This window comes from Lissotriton vulgaris, chromosome 1_1, assembly GCF_964263255.1.
Source record: "Lissotriton vulgaris chromosome 1_1, aLisVul1.2, whole genome shotgun sequence".
Lineage (NCBI taxonomy): Eukaryota > Metazoa > Chordata > Amphibia > Caudata > Salamandridae > Lissotriton > Lissotriton vulgaris.
The window spans coordinates 711426278-711444121 of NC_141685.1; the positions used below are offsets into that span (position 1 = coordinate 711426278).

At 38.7% G+C, this 17844-nt stretch overlaps 1 protein-coding gene across 2 annotated transcripts in view; it reads right to left on the reverse strand.

Moving 5' to 3' along the window:
* Positions 1 to 12177: 12177 nt before the first annotated feature.
* Positions 12178 to 17844, reverse strand: part of DENND1B (DENN domain containing 1B) — a 1279546-nt gene continuing 1273879 nt past the window's right edge. For both annotated transcript variants that reach the window (XM_086954825.1, XM_086954820.1), the window contains one exon: positions 12178 to 17606. In XM_086954825.1, the coding sequence (XP_086810951.1) occupies positions 17046 to 17606 (561 nt within the window). In that variant the 3' untranslated portion in view covers positions 12178 to 17045. The remainder of the gene's footprint in view (positions 17607 to 17844) is intronic.

The following is a 17844-nucleotide window of genomic DNA, read 5'->3' on the forward strand; positions in this document are numbered from 1 at the left end:
TGATCATGGGGTCCTTTACTCTGGGTCCTCCCAACAAATCTTATTACCCACTCCACCAACTTCAACCAATACCCCTGGGAACTAGGCACCACTCAAACATGAGGTTTAAGTAGGCAACAAGCTGCCTTCATACTAGCTGATGCTTCAACAAAGCGGAGTTGGCCCAAAAAAGTTATAAAATGAAAATCTGAGGGGGAACTAAAGTCGGTCCAAAAGGGTAACACATTTTTGTTTTTTTCCTGTCGCAGGCATTTGGTCCACCCACACAAGTGAAGTAGCATTTTTGTCGGGCGAAGTGGGGAAAAGCTGGGTGACAGGAAATTTGTGATGGCCTGCTGATCCCACAACTTTCTCACACAGAAATGTGAGAAAATTTGACTTTTTGGCTAAATTTGAAGTCTGCAGGGGATTCTGGGTTAGAAAACGTTGTGGGATCCATGCAAACCACACTTCCCTGGACTCCCCCAGGTGTCTAGTTTTTAGAAATGTCTGAGTTTGGTAGGTTTCCCTAGATGGCTGCCGAGTGAGGGACCAAAAATGCAGGTGCCCCCTTGCAAAAACAGGCTATTTCACGATGGATAATTTTTATGTGTCCACAGTAAGTTTTAGGCCCGCCCATGCTTTCTACTGGCCCTCCTAGATCAAAGTTCCTGAAACCGGACCTGGTTCACCTCATGTAGCTGATCACTCAGCAACAGACACTGCAGCCAAGTCCCAAGCACCATTTTGGTTTCTCCATGTGGCTACATTTCATGCCAGTTCCTTCCGTCTCGGGCTCCGTGCTGGGATTCTTTTGCACCTTCCACACTCATTTATCTTGTTTTATGCAGCTGCTGGCACTGTCGGAGATCGCAGCCCATTACTGCACCACAAAAGCATAGCACTTCGTCTACAGCTTCTTCATGCTGGGTCCCACTCCTTCTCGGCTGGAAGGGCTCCCCTGCCCTGCAGCAGCCTGGGAAAGGGGTTTCTCCCCACTGGTGGTGTCCCCTCTTAAAGTAGAGGCTATGGCATTTGTTGAGTTAGATTGCACTCTGTGGAAACAGAAGGTGTTAAACTACGGGCCCGGCCAGGAACCAAGATAGAATACATCCGGATAGTCGCCATCTTGGTCACGTCCCCCATTACTATCAAATTAACACAAATAATTAACCATTGGATTAACTATTGACTTTAGGAAATAGAGTAGTGTGCTACCCACCACTAAGTGGTACAACATATAGTAATGGGTAGTAAGCGCTATATAAATTAAATTACAATACAAATCAAAGTGCCTTGTGTGAGAAAACAAATTAATGCTGAAAAACAATTTCGACCTCAATGACATTACCTTGCATTTCATGTTTATCACTCACTTCCTGAACAAGGCTTGGAGTTATTCAAACTATGAGGAAGAAATGCCTGAAACCAAAATGTGGCATATGCTTACTCCGCGAAGCACAGAATTACGCCCGGGAGGATTTGGCATACATAGGGAAGTATTTGCTTTTTAATCTTTTGAGAATGGAGCTTTTGCTCCTGCTTTCCTGACCCTGAACTCCGACGGTGTGGACAAGTGAAGAGAAATAGTTGTAATTATTAAAGAACATGATGAACGAGGGATCATGTACATAAAGAAAAACACATTTTGTTCAAACTTTATTTAAAAATGACATAATGGTGCATGTAATGACACTGTTAAATTCGGAAAGGGTCCAGAGACATGTTGCTGAAACAGTCTATATCAGCATGGTGTGTTCTCTGGGTAAAAAGTGTCAGTGTACATGACCTGAGTTCCAAGAGTTGTGATGATTTCATCATGTGCATATTGCAATTGAACGTTTGAGGACTGCCTTTAGACGGATTCACTTAAACTCGCAGGTGTTTTTTTCTCTTGCAAACGTCATATTGAAGGGGAACAAATTTCTGAATTTTAGTGATTAACTCAATAAATTCCTTTTTTCCCACATAACAGGGCTTGCATTAATGACGACCTAAGTTTTATTTCGTAAAAGAAATACATACTGCAAAATATACATATTTTTTCTTGCTGAGAGGACAAGCAAGGCATTAGTTCTCAGACAGCACTTCACAATACAATTATCTTGTGATCACACTTTACTTTAGTAACATATGGACAGCAACATTTCACCATTTTGCTGCAACAGTGCATTTGTGGCAATACTCCTAGGCCTACTAAGAATTAGAGCACCGAGCAAATAAATCATTCTGACTTTTGTTATGCTTGCATTTTGCTACCCAAAACCGATCCCTCGACAGTGCGTTTTCTGCCACCCTCTCATTCCCAAAATCTTGGAAGTTCAACCAAAATGTACAACACGGCGTGAAAACAATCAACACAGTATCCCCAGAATGTAAATGTTTTGGCAGGGCCCATACCCAGCCTTCGCATGTGAACGACTGTGCCCAGGGATGCCAGCCTCGCTTCCACAAACAAAATGTGGTGTGTGAAAGGAAGCTTCTGCTGTGTGAAAATTCAAGATTCCGAGTCACAGAGGAGGAACAGTTGGTAAGCATTTAATCCAGCATGCGCACAGACTGCTTTTTGGCCTTCAAATGTGCGAAATAGAAAAAAAAATCATGGGGCTTACCAGTACTCAGGAAAAATGCAAAACCGTTAACTGTTCATTTACTGGCAAACATGATTTTGGTGGGAAAATAGCTAATTGTATGGTACCTGTATTCAAATGTCGCTTTATTGTATTCTTGCAGAAACCACCGACCAAGGCCAGGAGAGGAGTCCACAAACCCAGATATAATTTAAACATGGCGGCAGTTGTGTGATGTGTTCTTGTACATGCCAGTGGTCCGGGGAGGGATGCCAGGTTTCAAGTGGTTCGAAAAAAATAAAGCAAATTCCTGTTTGTACAGATTTTGCGACTGCTATGTCAGGGAATTGCAAATACTAGATTGTATTTGCACCAGGGCAAAAACAGAGGAAGGCGATGTGGAACTAATACATAAATACTTACTTAAACTTCTGTATCTTAGAAATCATTTTTGTTGTTTATTGTAGTTTTGAGACTGGAAACATTTGATTCACAAGTAACCTGAGTAAAATGAAAACAACAGAGCAAAGATGAGGCAGTTTTTATGCTTTTTTCGTAATGAGGAATGGGGAAAACTGGTTCTGTCCAAACAGATCAATCTGTCCAATGTTAACGGTGGAGAGAGTATTTGTGTTCCATTTTATATGTAAACACAGCAAAGCATAGAAATATTTTAGTGAGATCTATATTTTACCCTAGTACCAACATCTTTATAGGGTGTTCAATAATACTCTATTTGCCACGTCTCCTATAATACAAACAGCAAAAACGATGCAACGAGCATTGCTTCAGTTTATGGACCCATGCAAACTTTATTGAACAAAGCTCTAAATGGGCTGCAGTCCACCCCGACATCCACATATATTCATTTCTAAACACTTATTTCCCCAGTTTAAAAAAACGTGTTGAATGAACAGCGCATCTAAAAAATAAGTATCACTATATTCTTAGTATCAAAACCATACAAAGGCAAGTACAAAAAAATAACTTTGTAGCTTTATAGAACCAGTCTGCAAGTGAGTCAGATCTGTAACAGTCATATATGTGTTTGCTTTGACTGAAGCCGTGAAACTCTTGGCAGGGGCTACCTTAACGTGAGTTAAACACATTTTTACAAAAATCCTTTTAATTTATTCCATTACCTTACGATCAGACTATTGCTGGGGGTAACCTGTCATGGACTACCTATGATTTCATGTGGTTTCTCAGAAATTGTACAGCGTTGGCAGCAATATGCATCAACCAGATCATTTTACATTTCTGACCAATCAGAACGAGCGGTAACTTTAGGATCATGTTAGCTCTTCTTCAGTGTTTAAACAGAAATATCAGGGAAGGTTTAACACTTACAATGGTTGCAGGAAAGAGTCATGCAGTTGTACTTTTTTAGTATGCTTTGAAGCTGATTAGTTTCAATATATAGAGACAATATAGCTGGGGAACATTCAAAAGTATTTTCACTGGAGAAACAGCATGAAATATGTTAGTTGTGTGACATGCAAGTATAAAAACATCTGTTCTGATTACTATTCCTAGAGTCTAGAGATGTTTGAAAAGACCAGAACAAAATGGAAGCAGCTTCCTAAGGAGGGATGTGCAATTCTTCAGGCAAAATGTTATTTTGCACATATGATTCATAAGCTTTGTATGAATCATACGTGCACATTTCCACTATTATTTTACTTTTTAAGTTATTTTTCACTGGGGTTCGATTCGTGCCACTAGTTAGGCTCATTCTTACTCAAAAGCTGGACGATGCGCTCTGGGAACACTACAGATTATTTTTGTACCTCATTTCTTCATAGAGGTGATGCCACAATTCTATATTCTCTGCCCTTTGAATATTTATGATGTGCTAAATATTTTATTGCAGTGAAATATTTTATCAGTTCATAAGAAAAAAGCTTTCTACATTTCAATCTTAATAATATTAATTCATAAGAAAAAAGCTTTCTAAAGTTCAATTCAATAACACTTTGGTTCGTGGTATCAATGGAAAAAGAATAAAATGTGTATTCTGGGATGAACACATTGCATTATAAAGACATGATGATTTAAAGCTACTTTCCATTTTTCTTAGAGCGAAAACAAAAGATTTTCTAAACCATTTTAGAAAATAGTTGGATGTCAGCCTCCATTGATGTTTTCACCAGAAAGGAGGTCTAAATCTTAGCACTGTGAAGGACAGAGGATGTATTAATAAATAGGATCTAACATGTCAACACACACAAAATGAACATTTCCATTTTGAAGAAGTATAAATAGATTAAGAGTGCGATATAAAAAGTTTAATGATGATTGCAGAGCATCTACCCCCAAGTATGATGTGGTACTGCAATCAGAGCTGCAAAATGTGAAGGTTTTAGCAATAATTTTAATATGCATGGCTTGCAAAGGGTAAACAGGTACCAGGGATAAGGGAGGCAAAACAGGTTAACAAAAAAAATAGAATTACTAACATGTTAAAAACAACAGTTGTTTCACACATTTTAAAATTAACAATGCATTTATACATACATTTAACTAAAAAAAGTTGCATTTACAAGATTTGTACAGCAAAGCTAGCACAGGAGTCAACATTTCAAATCATAAATTTGGGGACATCATAGGGAAAAGGCAGTATGTTGTAACATACTTGAAGGCTTAGGCAGATTACAAAGAAACTGAAAAAGTTCAAATATATAATTCTGACTGGAATCTTCTTAGCCCAATCTGCACAACCACTTGCAAATGAAACATGGTGGATTGTTTTGATGCATATACAAAGTAGTTTATCCAGCAGGATGCAAATACATTGATTTTCCATTGAAATATGACACTTTGGTAATCAACCTTTTTCTATTTTTTTATTTACTTAGTTGGAAATCCTATTACCAGAAGAGCTAAACGTTGCAACACAGTGACATATAGGAACATATTCTTGGAGCCAGAAGAAGGGCTATGAATTCAGTCGCATATCAATGCCATGGAAACACAAACTCAAATGTAAAATAGAAATTGCATGCTGACTTGAGTTGCTAATAAATAACACATATTTAGAAAAGCTTACCATCTCTTCCATGGACTAACACTTGATATATGGCTACTGGGATTCAGGTCTTCCAAGAGGAGCCTAGCATCTTTAGGAAGGGTTCTAGTTAAATATCTATCAAGAGCCATTTCCAAATTACAAGAAATCTAATAAGCTAGGACATAAATTTATGTATGAACGGTCACTTCACCAAAGTCATACATAATAAAGACAGTGTTATTGTTCATTCTCTTAAGTCTTCTAAGTCATTTTCTCTTGATTAACTCCTGCCCTGAGAAATCTAAACCAGAAAGCACCCAGGTGCTCAGACAAAAATGCTCACTGTGACATTATTAAGCTACATTGGTAGGCTCTAATCCGGGTTTTGAAACTTGACCAAACAAATTGCATTTTTATGAGAAAATTACTATATATTCCAGCATCTAAAATACAAACTGAATAGAATTATAAAGATAAACTTTGAGGCTATCAGGGAAGATGGTTTATTTTATTTCACTTCAGTCCTATGTGCAGGAATCAAGGAACTGTACAATATATCACAGTTGAAGTTTTGACTAAATATATGGCTTTACACTGATACAGTTAACATCCTCATTCTGAGATTGAAATAGGACTCGGCACAAAACACAATTTGGAAAATAATGCTTGCTCATGACATCAGATAGCTGTAGCACTAATTTCTGAGTTTTCAACAGTTCAATGGGCAACAACCAGCCTTTGACACTCATTTTACTGCATAGTTTCCTAACTACCGCAATGTGTTGACCTTGTGGGTAACAAATCTGGGATTGAATGCAACTTGTGTGAACGCAGCAATTATAACATCAGGCAAAAACACTGGTTGAACTCACATGTGATGGTCCAGGCACGCCACACGTTCTCCCTAAATTGGTGGAACAATGGGTGTCTCTGTCAAAAGTGTCATCTATATTACTTTTTTCAGGCTAAAAGTCTAGAAGTAAGCATAAATTGTCTGAGAATGATGGACCCATCACTTTACAGATTTGCAGTAGACAGCTTGATTTCTTATGCTATGCTAGCTGAAGCAGTTAATATGTAGAGATTCAGGCTAGAAGGATTCGTATGCAATGGATGGGAGATACAAACCTGTCTCAAAGTCTAGAGGAAGGCTATATATCATAGGTGTTTGAGTGCTAGATGCATGCCGCGTTTTCAGGCTATCCACACAGGCTATATTGAGATACAGTGTAACAAAATGCAAACTATTTAGAGTCAGGGTTTATTGTCAAAATCTGACATTGTTCACCCCTGCTCAACAATTCACCCGAGAATGAACACCAGACAAAAATGTATTATGTTCCAGACACTAATTTGATGGTTTTGTCAATTGAGAAAGGCACCAAGCAGGAAGCGATATAAATCTGCAGTATAAAGAGGTAGTGGATCATTTTTCTTACTGCCCATGTCAGAAAGTCATTCAGATGTAGAGCTCTGTTTAGGATGAACCACACAGATCTGGTTGAGCATCTGAATCGTTGCCATACCATAGCATGACTCTTCTGTCAAAGATGAATAACAATTTTTATAGTTGAGTTTTTTAATAATTCCATTGGGGAATTTGGCATGAGGAAATGAATTATTACTGATGAAACAATGGTCCTGGAACAAGGCCTCAGTTTACAGTAACGTCTCTTCTTTAGTAATTCAGTACATATACACAAGTGCCCTAACAGTTCAAGTCAATGGCATCAAACTGAGTTTTAAGCAAAGATGGGATGACATTCAGTTTTCTCATAGTGAATGTGATTTGTCACAATATACATAATCATAGCACCATTAGCAAAATGCTGCATCAACTGTGCTTCATGAAGCAAAATGCATCATTGTTTGCTCTCAAAGTGTCTTTACTCTGGCGGTATGGCAAGGTCAACCTAACAAGGATAAGGCTTGGGTTCAAGTGGAAGTTGCACATTCTGCACACCTGGCTCCATGCCTAAAGATATCCAACTTCAAGGAACATTCCTTATGTAAACAATGAGGCAAGTCACGAAAACCAAGCTACTCATTAAGGCCTTTATATGAAATTTCTCTCTGACCTTAGCTTGCCAGATATCTAAGTTCATCTGACTTTGTATGATACAATGATTAACTACAAGAATCTTCTTGTAGTATTTTACTAAATTAAAAGTGCATTATGAGAACTTGCATGGAGAGCAGTTCAAATGCAATAGACCTAGAGATGCATGCATCATAAATTAATTATTCTAGTACCTGCAAGTGACTGTACCATGGGTAATGCTGCAAGCAATGGGAGGAGCATGGGCAATTTTTGAGCAGGCCATAGGTAATGTATTCCAAAAGTCGGGTAGTCAGCTTTACCATACTGCTGAAGAACTGCGAAGTGTGCATATTCCCACAGTGTACTCTATATTTATTAAACTTAGTTGCAATCCCCATGAAATGAACGACAACAGTGTATACGTTTATATAACTTGAAGGCAAATTATGTCATGACATCCCACAACTTAATCTTACCTGGGTTGATGAAATGCATAAAACTGCATTGTCCGAGGCTTAAAAGGAGGATCAATTTTGTTAGATGCACATTATAACATGAGATATTGTGATAGTAATAACCATTTTATTACAAATAGATTTGGATAAGCAAGCAGTGCTTCAATATCTCTCTAAATAAGGAAATAATGGGCAATCTAGTTTTCGTGGGAACATGGTTAACTTAGTACTAACCAACAACAGAGGTTCCTATTTGATATATCTAAGTAAAAACCGTTGTCAAATAATGGAGAGATCAAAATGTGCAAACCCAAAAAGAACATGTACAAAAGAATGTGCTTTACAACTGAGAGTTCTTCATGAGGCAGTGCAGTGCAGACAACCAGTAATAGAAAACATGAATGTGCACAGCAGAAGAATAAAAAAAGACACAGTATTGGCTGTGAAGAATAGATGTTAGGGAGCACCCACTACAATATCAGATTAGGTTTCTAATTTTATTCCTTAAATGTTTACTCAATAAATTGAATATGCTGATGTTTCGACAATGGACTTTATTTATTAGGTCATCATCAGGAGAAATGTATGGCAGCATCCTCTAGATATGATAGTAAATTATTCGGAATTACTTAATGCAAAAATTACAAATCAGAAGTGGCGATATTGGCTATTTCTTTAAAGAATCAGTTTCAAAGTATCAACACTCATGGGATCACCTTACTCGAGTTGGTGACGGGGTCATATATGGATTTAATTTTGCCCAGGGAGTTCCCATCAACCGACTGGATCATCTGAACTGGTTGCTTAGTTTTCAATAGTTTGTAATCTGGACAGCAGAGAGACTTTTATGCCCAAATAGAGGATGTTACAAAAGTCCAAACTTGAGCCTATGAGGTCTACAATACAGATGCATCTACTCTCTCTGTCAGAAGCAGGGACAGAGATGTCTTATGTGGAACAATCAGGAGGCTTAAACAGAGGAGAATTGGTTGACCATTAAGAGAGCAGTGTCAGAATTGAAGCCAAAGCACTTTACCAGGTGGAAGACAGGGACCAAAGTCTGTGGGCTAGAAGGCAAAGTGCCTAAAGGTTGGGTTTACCACTGGCGTTTAGAATTTCCATTTGGATACTGTTAAGTTTGAGCCAGTGGTATCCTATTTGTTGCCATGAGCATAGGTTCAGAACTGAAATGTATATTTCCTAATAATCTATAAAAGGGGTTTTATTAACTAAATATGCGGCTAAAGAAGAGCCTTACGGTACCACATATTTGGTGAAGAAGCCACAAAGGTGAAAGTTCAGAGTTACACTATCTTCTAAAACAGATAAACCACCTGGCAGTCTGCTACTTCTACTAACTGGTGAAAGATACTTAATAAACCGATTTCTCATCACTTTACTACAGATGAGGAACCTGGCGATCAGCCTATAATCATTCAGTCATCAGGGCCCAAAATCGTTTTTTCAACAGAGGTTTTAATGTGATTTGCTTCAAGGTGCGCGGTACTACTCCTATCTGAAAGAAGGAATAGGACAGATAAGATTACCTTTCCACAAATTCAAATGACAAGTTGGAACTGCAAGATGCCTCGTTGCACTATGGTTAGGAATGTGTGGGTAGTTTTTGGAACTTAATACATATTGCAAAACTACAACTATAGTGGTTAAGACAAAAGATATGTTGTTTATTTCTGGGACATTTACATAGCAACACTTGCAGCAAAGTTCAATTCAGTGGTATTAATTTACATACCTCGCCATCAAGTAAGGTGCAGGTAATGTTCTGCATCACATGCTATTTTTGTGACTGGTAGACTGCACTGGCAGAATGGGCTAAGTATGTTACTAATTTCATACTTTAGTATCCTAACAGCATAGGGGAGACAGTGCACAGCAATGAAGTCTGGCAGTGCTAATAACTTGATGAGCTATTGCAACCAGTGTGTCCACAATCACAACACTTTAGAGCGTGGGGACAGTATTAGTTGATGTAACGTGGCAGGAGTTAAACGTTTACACACTTTGTGAAATCTGGATGGTTTGTTGCCCCTTCTCAACCACTGAAGCGATCGGAAAATACCAAAAAGTTAGGGATACTTGTGGCACTGCAACAGTGAGGAAAGGCCATAGCTGGGGACCTAAGGAAAACCTAAATATGATCTGTTGTTCTCTTTGGTATGAGGTATCTTTGAAATTCTTATGCCAAAATCACATCATTCTGATGGTTGGATAAAAATGCTGTATTTGCTCAGAAAATCCGGGGATTGGATATACAATACAAGATCAGGAAAATCCAATTTTTGGTATCATAATTTTGCCAAGACCTATTTTTAAATAGGGAGGAATTTCTTTGTTTCTGTACAATACAGAACATTTTTAGCAGCGTGGCGCATTAGTGGTAGATTTTAGAGCAATCTGCTTCTGGAATATGAAATAGAGTGTCACTGAATGACTTAGCTCTTTTAGTTAATGTGATAACTGTAAACCACCCATTGAAGCTCAGTTCAGCCAACTCGCGGCAATCCATAGAGTACCACTGAATTGGTTGACAGGAATGTTAGCAATTTCACCATGTGACATTGCAGAATTGATGTACTGATCACTATTAAAACAATATTAATAATATTTTTCTATTTGTTATTAATAAATTATGTTTGAATAGAAATAGAAAATAACTCAGCAAGAAGTTGAATACCTGGCTTATCAAATAACAAACCTATCAAAGGCAGGGCTAGGCACACACACCTGAGTACCAGAATACCCATGCGGGTGATATGTTATGTATTTGTAAATCACACTAACTACTGAAACGTCCACATTCTCCCCCAGTTATAACTACAAACTACTAAAAAGAGATGTAATGAAAGGCGGCATTAAAAGACAGTCTTGTCTAATTGTATGCTCCCACAATTACAAAACCTACAAGGTTTTCATAGATGGGACCAGATTGGGATCTCCACACTGGGAGATGTTCTCTGAGGTCTCACTCTAAAATCTTTTTCGGACTTGCAGGAGGAGTGCTCTATGCTGCATACCCAGTTCTATTGATACCTACAGTTATGCCACGCACCTGTCCCATACCTAAAAGATCTTACAGCCCTACCGGAATTCAATCCATCGAGGGGCAGCTTCTCATGGGGGATCTGGAGGAGCACACAATTTCTAAGATTTATTAAACATTGATTACACACAGCGCATCAACACTTGAATCTCTTTGAGAAGCCTGGTAAGCAGACATAGGCTATATTGACAATGATGACTGGTAGGAGGAATTAGAGACCCCTAGGCCAGATGCCTTTTGCCCGCGCCAACGCCTTATACAGCTTAAATATTTACACAGAGCACACTACACGATGATGCGGCTTTATAGGGCGCGTCTCAAAGCTTCCCTGGTATGTCTGCGTTGTGGGGTGTAGGGTGCCTTTTTTAACCACATGGTGTGGACATGTCCAGCTTTGGACAGGTTCTGGAGGGGTGTTCATATATGTCTGGGGGAGGTACTAGGGTGGACAATACACTGCACACTATGGCTTGCATCACGGAGGCAACAGATATAAACGCCACCTACTTTTCTTAGGCTTGACTTTGGCTAAGCGCGAAATAGTCCATGTATGAACGGCACAGTTCTCCCCCTGTTGGGGGTCTGGAAGCGAGGTGTAGATTTCTGCATGGGACTAGAGGAAGCGGTATTTAAGGCTCAGGGTGCCCCCATAAACATACATGTGTATGGCAACAATGGGCAGACTATAGGGGTATTGTCTTGACACTACCGACTAGACCACCCACATTGTTGGATCAAGAGGTTCAGCCCCATGTATAGCATATTTTACAAACTGGTACAGAGTTGATGGAACAGATGATTGCGGGGACAATATCCAGGGACATGAGCATATGCTTTTGATGTCATCTACTTTGCTATTACTGCGGCAGTCTGTTCTTTTATTTATTTGGTTTCCCTTATTTTTCTTCCTTTTCTGTGGTTCCTGTTACTGTGATTCTCTAATGTATGCCATATTGCATCCTGAGCTTATTGTTGGCAGTCACATACCAAAATAAGAAAACAATAAAGTTTGTCTATAAAAACAAAAACAGTCATACCAGTACCTTTAAACACACAAACTCAGATGTGGTATACTTTAATAATATATTATGCAGATTGGAGTAAAGCATACATAATCGATCAAATTTACGTATGAAGGCCGTAAATTAATACGTGGAAATGTTTGGTATGATGGGTTTATACGGGTCATATGAGTTAAGTCACGCCTTAAATCTGGAAACTTAATGTTGCTGCACAGATGCAGACCAATGTCAACTAATAGAGTAAATATCTTTCAAAAGCAATTTTTTTATGACAAATACACTAAACTGGGCTTCTAACAATGGCTTCTAATGAGCGAATCGAGGCACAACAATGAAATAATATGAACAATTCCACCCACAGGTTATACTCCTGGTAACTTCAAAAACATCCTAAGCCTGCTAAGGATCTTGTTTGAGGTAAGAGTTTCCAAAAATAAATGTGTAAAAAGAACTGTATGATCAGCCAGTTTAATTATTCACCCTTAGATTCTAGCATCCGTCTACACAGTTGAACATGTATTATTTTGGGTGGAAAATCAACAAGCCTTGTATACATACATAAGAGCAGTAAATATTTATTATTGGAGAAAACTTGAGGACTATAACTAGCACCATATGGATAACTGTAGGTGGTGTTCTTTTCACTTATACTTTTAAGTGATAATAAAAATGAAATACTGAGATGGGGAAGACAAATATGATTGCAACCCTGGCCCCCACAAGATGCACTGCACGTGCTCAATAACTACATAAGCAACATCATACTGGGACAACTTTTTACGGTAATTTGACTATTAGCCATTTTTCAATTTGTCTTAAGAGAGCATGATATAAACCAAAAAAGGGCCGCCCCAAGAAAATGTTCTTAAGCACGCTCTTTTTGTAATTTGAATTGATCAAAAACTGCAATGCATCAGTAAGAAGTAGTTTATTTATTTCATCAAACAGAGGTAGCAGAGTCAACAAGACCTTTTCTAGGCTATTTTAGGCTACATTTTGGGATCTATTTCTAAACTGTGCTAGATTTTTCCATTTTCTTCTAAGCAAGGAGTTTTGTTTTCCGTGGGATTTGAGATTCCAATAGTCAGATTTACTTGTAACAAAGCTTGTAAAGCTCTTACACAGGTTACATCTTACAAAGCATGTGTGTAAATTACATCTGGAGTAAAATCATTAAGAACATACAGACCCATTTGTTGTTAGGAGCTATAGATATTTCAATGGCAATCTGTGGTATTAATGGCCGAATTGCTTTGAAATGGGTTCTCGTCAAAATTTCAGCGGCCCTCAATATTTCATAGGACTGTGATAGGTCCAAGAGGTAGCATTGCAGTCTAGGGGCCCCAAGTGGGTCAGCTCTTTACGGTGTGTGTGATTGTGGCTGTAGATCTCTCAAATTATAGCCCACACATTTGGTGCCTCGGCGGTTTAATAAGCCACCAAACCATAAGCCTCAATGTGGGTACTGTGATGATCAAAACATCCATCACTGATGAGGACACAGAGGACAGAGGTCTATACCCTATTGCACATACACAGAATGTGTACATTTCTGAGCAATTGGCCACGCACCGATACAAAGAAAGGCACTTTAATATGTGTTGTGATGTCTGCACTGACCTGGCCAAATACTACACCATCAGATCATATAGCCATTGCACAAAACGTCTGATACCAGGAGTTTTGGTAACTGTCCCCACTCAATGTCTTGTAATGCTGTTTACATTACTTTGCTGTTAGCTGCTGGCCTGGTTAGGTATCTTAACCCCTTCCGGTGTTTTACCTGCGCTTAAACATGTACACTACACTAAAGACTTATGATGAAACATGATCTTATGTTGGTGCCCAACTCAGTTTTGTGTAGTTGTTCTTGATGTAGTTGCAAGTCTAGCAAGTAGGTTTTGGAAACATTAGATTTATTTGGTTGTGAAAGAATTACACTAAAAAAGACAAAAGTGATACAGTAAATTAGCTATCCTGAAACTAATATGTATCTCCAAATACCTTATACTGCAGAACCTTCCCCCATGACTCAAATGGAAATTAACAAAGTTATTATTTGTCAAGAGGCTCACAATAGGCCCCAGGCGTTTGAAAGTAACTATGGAAGTGGAAACCAGGGACCCAGAAGAACCCCTGGACTTCAATGAGCCAATCAGGCAAGGAGTAACATTATCATCCACCTAATAGCTGGACAATCTTGTGGCACTTAGAATCTTACAAGACGTCCCTGTAACAGTGGGAGTTAAGCCTGCCACAGGTTTTATGAGTGCCAACGTCCAAAGCACTGAGTCAGTAAAGCATTTATAACTTCAAAGTAAATGGGAGGAGGGGTGCTAAAGAGGCCAAGAAAAATCATTATGCTTGGGAGTGAAAATGAGAACCAAATAGTTAACATGTTAGAAAGGGAACAACTGAATTATTGGAGAAAATCCTCTAGAAGAATTGCTAACGGAGACCCGAGACATGCTAGCACCAGCCCTGCAGTACAGTGAGGAAATTATTCAACCCATTAAGGGTAAGAGTAGGGAGGTAAAAACTGAGACATGCCTGTAGGATATAGAGTGCCAGAATACTACTCCCTGTTTATCCTTCCAAGTTAAAGGGCCAACGAGAACCAATGGGGGCTCTTCTTATCAAAATCAGTACCATTCAGCTCAATGAGCACAATAAGCAATGCAACCTCAAGTGAAGAAACATTTAGAGACAACTTCCTGAATGTTTGCTAGGATTAAACCAGGCCATCATGTGCAGAGTAGGGAGCCTTAGATGAGTCTCTGAAGTCTGACTCACACAGACTGCAAGAGGACTTACACAAATCATCAGAGACAAATATATCATGAAGAAAGGAACAAACGAGTCACAAGGTAAAGACCATTCTGGCACAATCCATGCATTCAATAAAGAAGACACTTTATGCTTTCCCAGCTGTTCTGATAGTGCTAAAAATATAGTCCCTAAAAATTGAAATACAACTCCATCTCCTAACTGAAATCCCTCTTGATGAACCAACAATGAGCTGAACCATTGTATTCCAATAACCTTCAACTTTGAGATTGGCACCAGAGGCCAGTATGGTTTAAGTGTCTCTAGTACAAAAAACATTGAAACCAACCATTCCTTTAAACATTCAAAAGAGCAGCCTACCACCATGTGCTGGACATATTAAAAAGAGTGAAATGCCGCCCCGCCAGCCAGAGGAAAATGAGAGAACTATCAGCACACAGTTATAATTATATTATTACCAATGTTGCAGAATCAACAAAGCCACAGACCATGTGGGGATCTCTGAACTGAAACTCCTGGACATGGCCAGAAACAAAGGCAAATGCATTTCTGTCAGTGCAATTGACTTGAGAGAGACTTCCAAAAATGGTCCCTGAGAAAGACTATATAATTATCACCTGTTGTAAAGAAATCTTGCCAGACATTATTATGGGGAGTAAGACATTCAACAGTAATTCCTCTCACCTAAATAGTTTTCAGGTTCTTTTTTCCACTTCCCCCATTTTTCCAAAGGCACAGATCTCAAGAAGACAGACCTCCTGGCAAAATTGCATATGCTGCGATTGTCTGCTTTGTACATGACATTTCCATTTCTAGTAGGACCGTCTTAATTAATCTTCTAATCTTCCCTTCTTTTACTTGTACTATAAAGGGTGTCCCTTTTAGTTGCAATATCGGATTACGCACAAATATTGTTCTCACACTAATGATTTGTTTATTGAATGAATTGTTGCTGTCTATAGTTTTACTTATTCACCAAAAGCTTGAATGGTGAAAGAGCACTGAATAGACATCTATAACTGGTTATGAGGTTCCATTTTACTACGGTATAAACCAAGGAGATGTGGTTAGACTGCTTGAGTTAAATGTCTTAAATAACATTTAACGGAAAACTATCTATGAAACTAGTTGAAGCTTACAAATGAAACTGATTAGCACATTGTTTTCTTTAAACACTGTTTAAATAAACACATAATACAAAAATAAAAGCAATTATTGGAAAATATCTCAGCCTTGAAATTTCACAAAACAAGGCTTTGATCCATCAAATAAAAGGCTATCCATCAATGTCCTCCAGGGCTGAATGATGCTTTAGAGACACTGTTCCTTTGTTTGACCTATGAGTCTCAAAGAAACACATTAAGTAATGGAAGATTTCTTCCAAACATAATACAAGTAACAACATTAAATTGACAACTGTAACCTCATAAGATAACAGTAAATATTGGGACACCGGTCAAAAGGACTTTAAAGTGTCATAGTTGTAAACAAAAGTGGCAGTACGGTATTCTGTTTGGCTGAGTTAAAAGGTAGGTTTTACCTTTGTGTTTTTGGAAGACATAGTACAACACGTCACCTGTTTTTTGAGCATGAAGTAGAAGGATGCTCTTGAAAAAAAATATTTCTTGTAGAAACAAAGTGCTGTTTTTGCCTTCCAGCAAAATGCAGTATGATCTGCAATTCATGGCCATTACTCTTTTCCAAAAGTCATTACACAACTGAGAGAAGCAAGTAATCCTGCTGAATCTATTCAATGATAGGAAAGTTGAAACCGTACCAGTTGAAATTTAAGGCAATTCAGTCATATCACACACTTCAAACAAATTATCATTCATTGTAAAATATTACTTGAGTCTAGGAGTACCTTTACAGCTATTGACCAGGATGGTGAGCATTCCTGCTTTCAGTTAAATTGGCTATGGGAGAGAAAGAACTAGATCCTTCTTAAGAGCTTTTACAACAAGTTTAACAGTTCTGGGGAAGAGTTGCGTATACTATATGATTTGCCAAGATAGTTCGTTGTTGGCAATCTGTTGGATTTCGAGTTGTGCATACAGAGATGCTCTGAGTATCCATGCATAACCATTACACAGACGGTCTCTCTTTCCTGCTGGACTTCCTTACGTGTCCGGCCCACTATTTCTGGTGAAGGCATGATCGCCATGATTGTTAAAACTCTGATGAAAATCAGAAGGGAACTGACACAGTGCAACCACCTCATCGAGAAGCCCTGCACCTACTGAGGATTTGTGCACTGCATCCTGTTCTTTCTCCCAAGGGACCTGTGTGGAAGTCCATCGTCCTGGACTTAATGGAATCTGTTCTACCAAGGCACTGTTTAGCGTTTGGTTAAATATTCCATTCTGTTCGGATAACTCAGAGTCAGACTGGCAATCTTCCATTGATGAGGGTTGTCCAACTGATCCTGCAGGAGAAGCTGACTTGATGCAAATTGTGGGTAATTTCTCATAATTAACACATAGATTGTTTTCACTGATTTCTTCTCCAGTTGTTGGAAAAGGATCTGACAAATCATGATGAGAGACCCTTTTTCTGGGTGAAGGGGGAAGCTGCTTCCCATGGAGAGCACTGTCGTCTTGTCCAAGATGCCACTCTAGCTGGTCACTGGTTCCTCCGCACAGTAGAGACAAGTTGTTCTCACTTGGTGCACTTGATTTTTCCTAAAATAAAGAAAAGGCCTTTTAGAGCTGTAAAAAAGGCATTCATCATACACAGTATAATGATCAAGCTACTCTTCTGTTTAATGGCTCACCTATGTACTTAATTTTCAAAAGCAAATCACAAGGAACAAAGACTTTTTTCACTTAAAAAACTTAACAGACACAACAGCAGTTTAATTTGTATATTAAACATCACCTTTCAACTTGATTTTTAGGTTTGGTGTTGGCCAAGACGTTT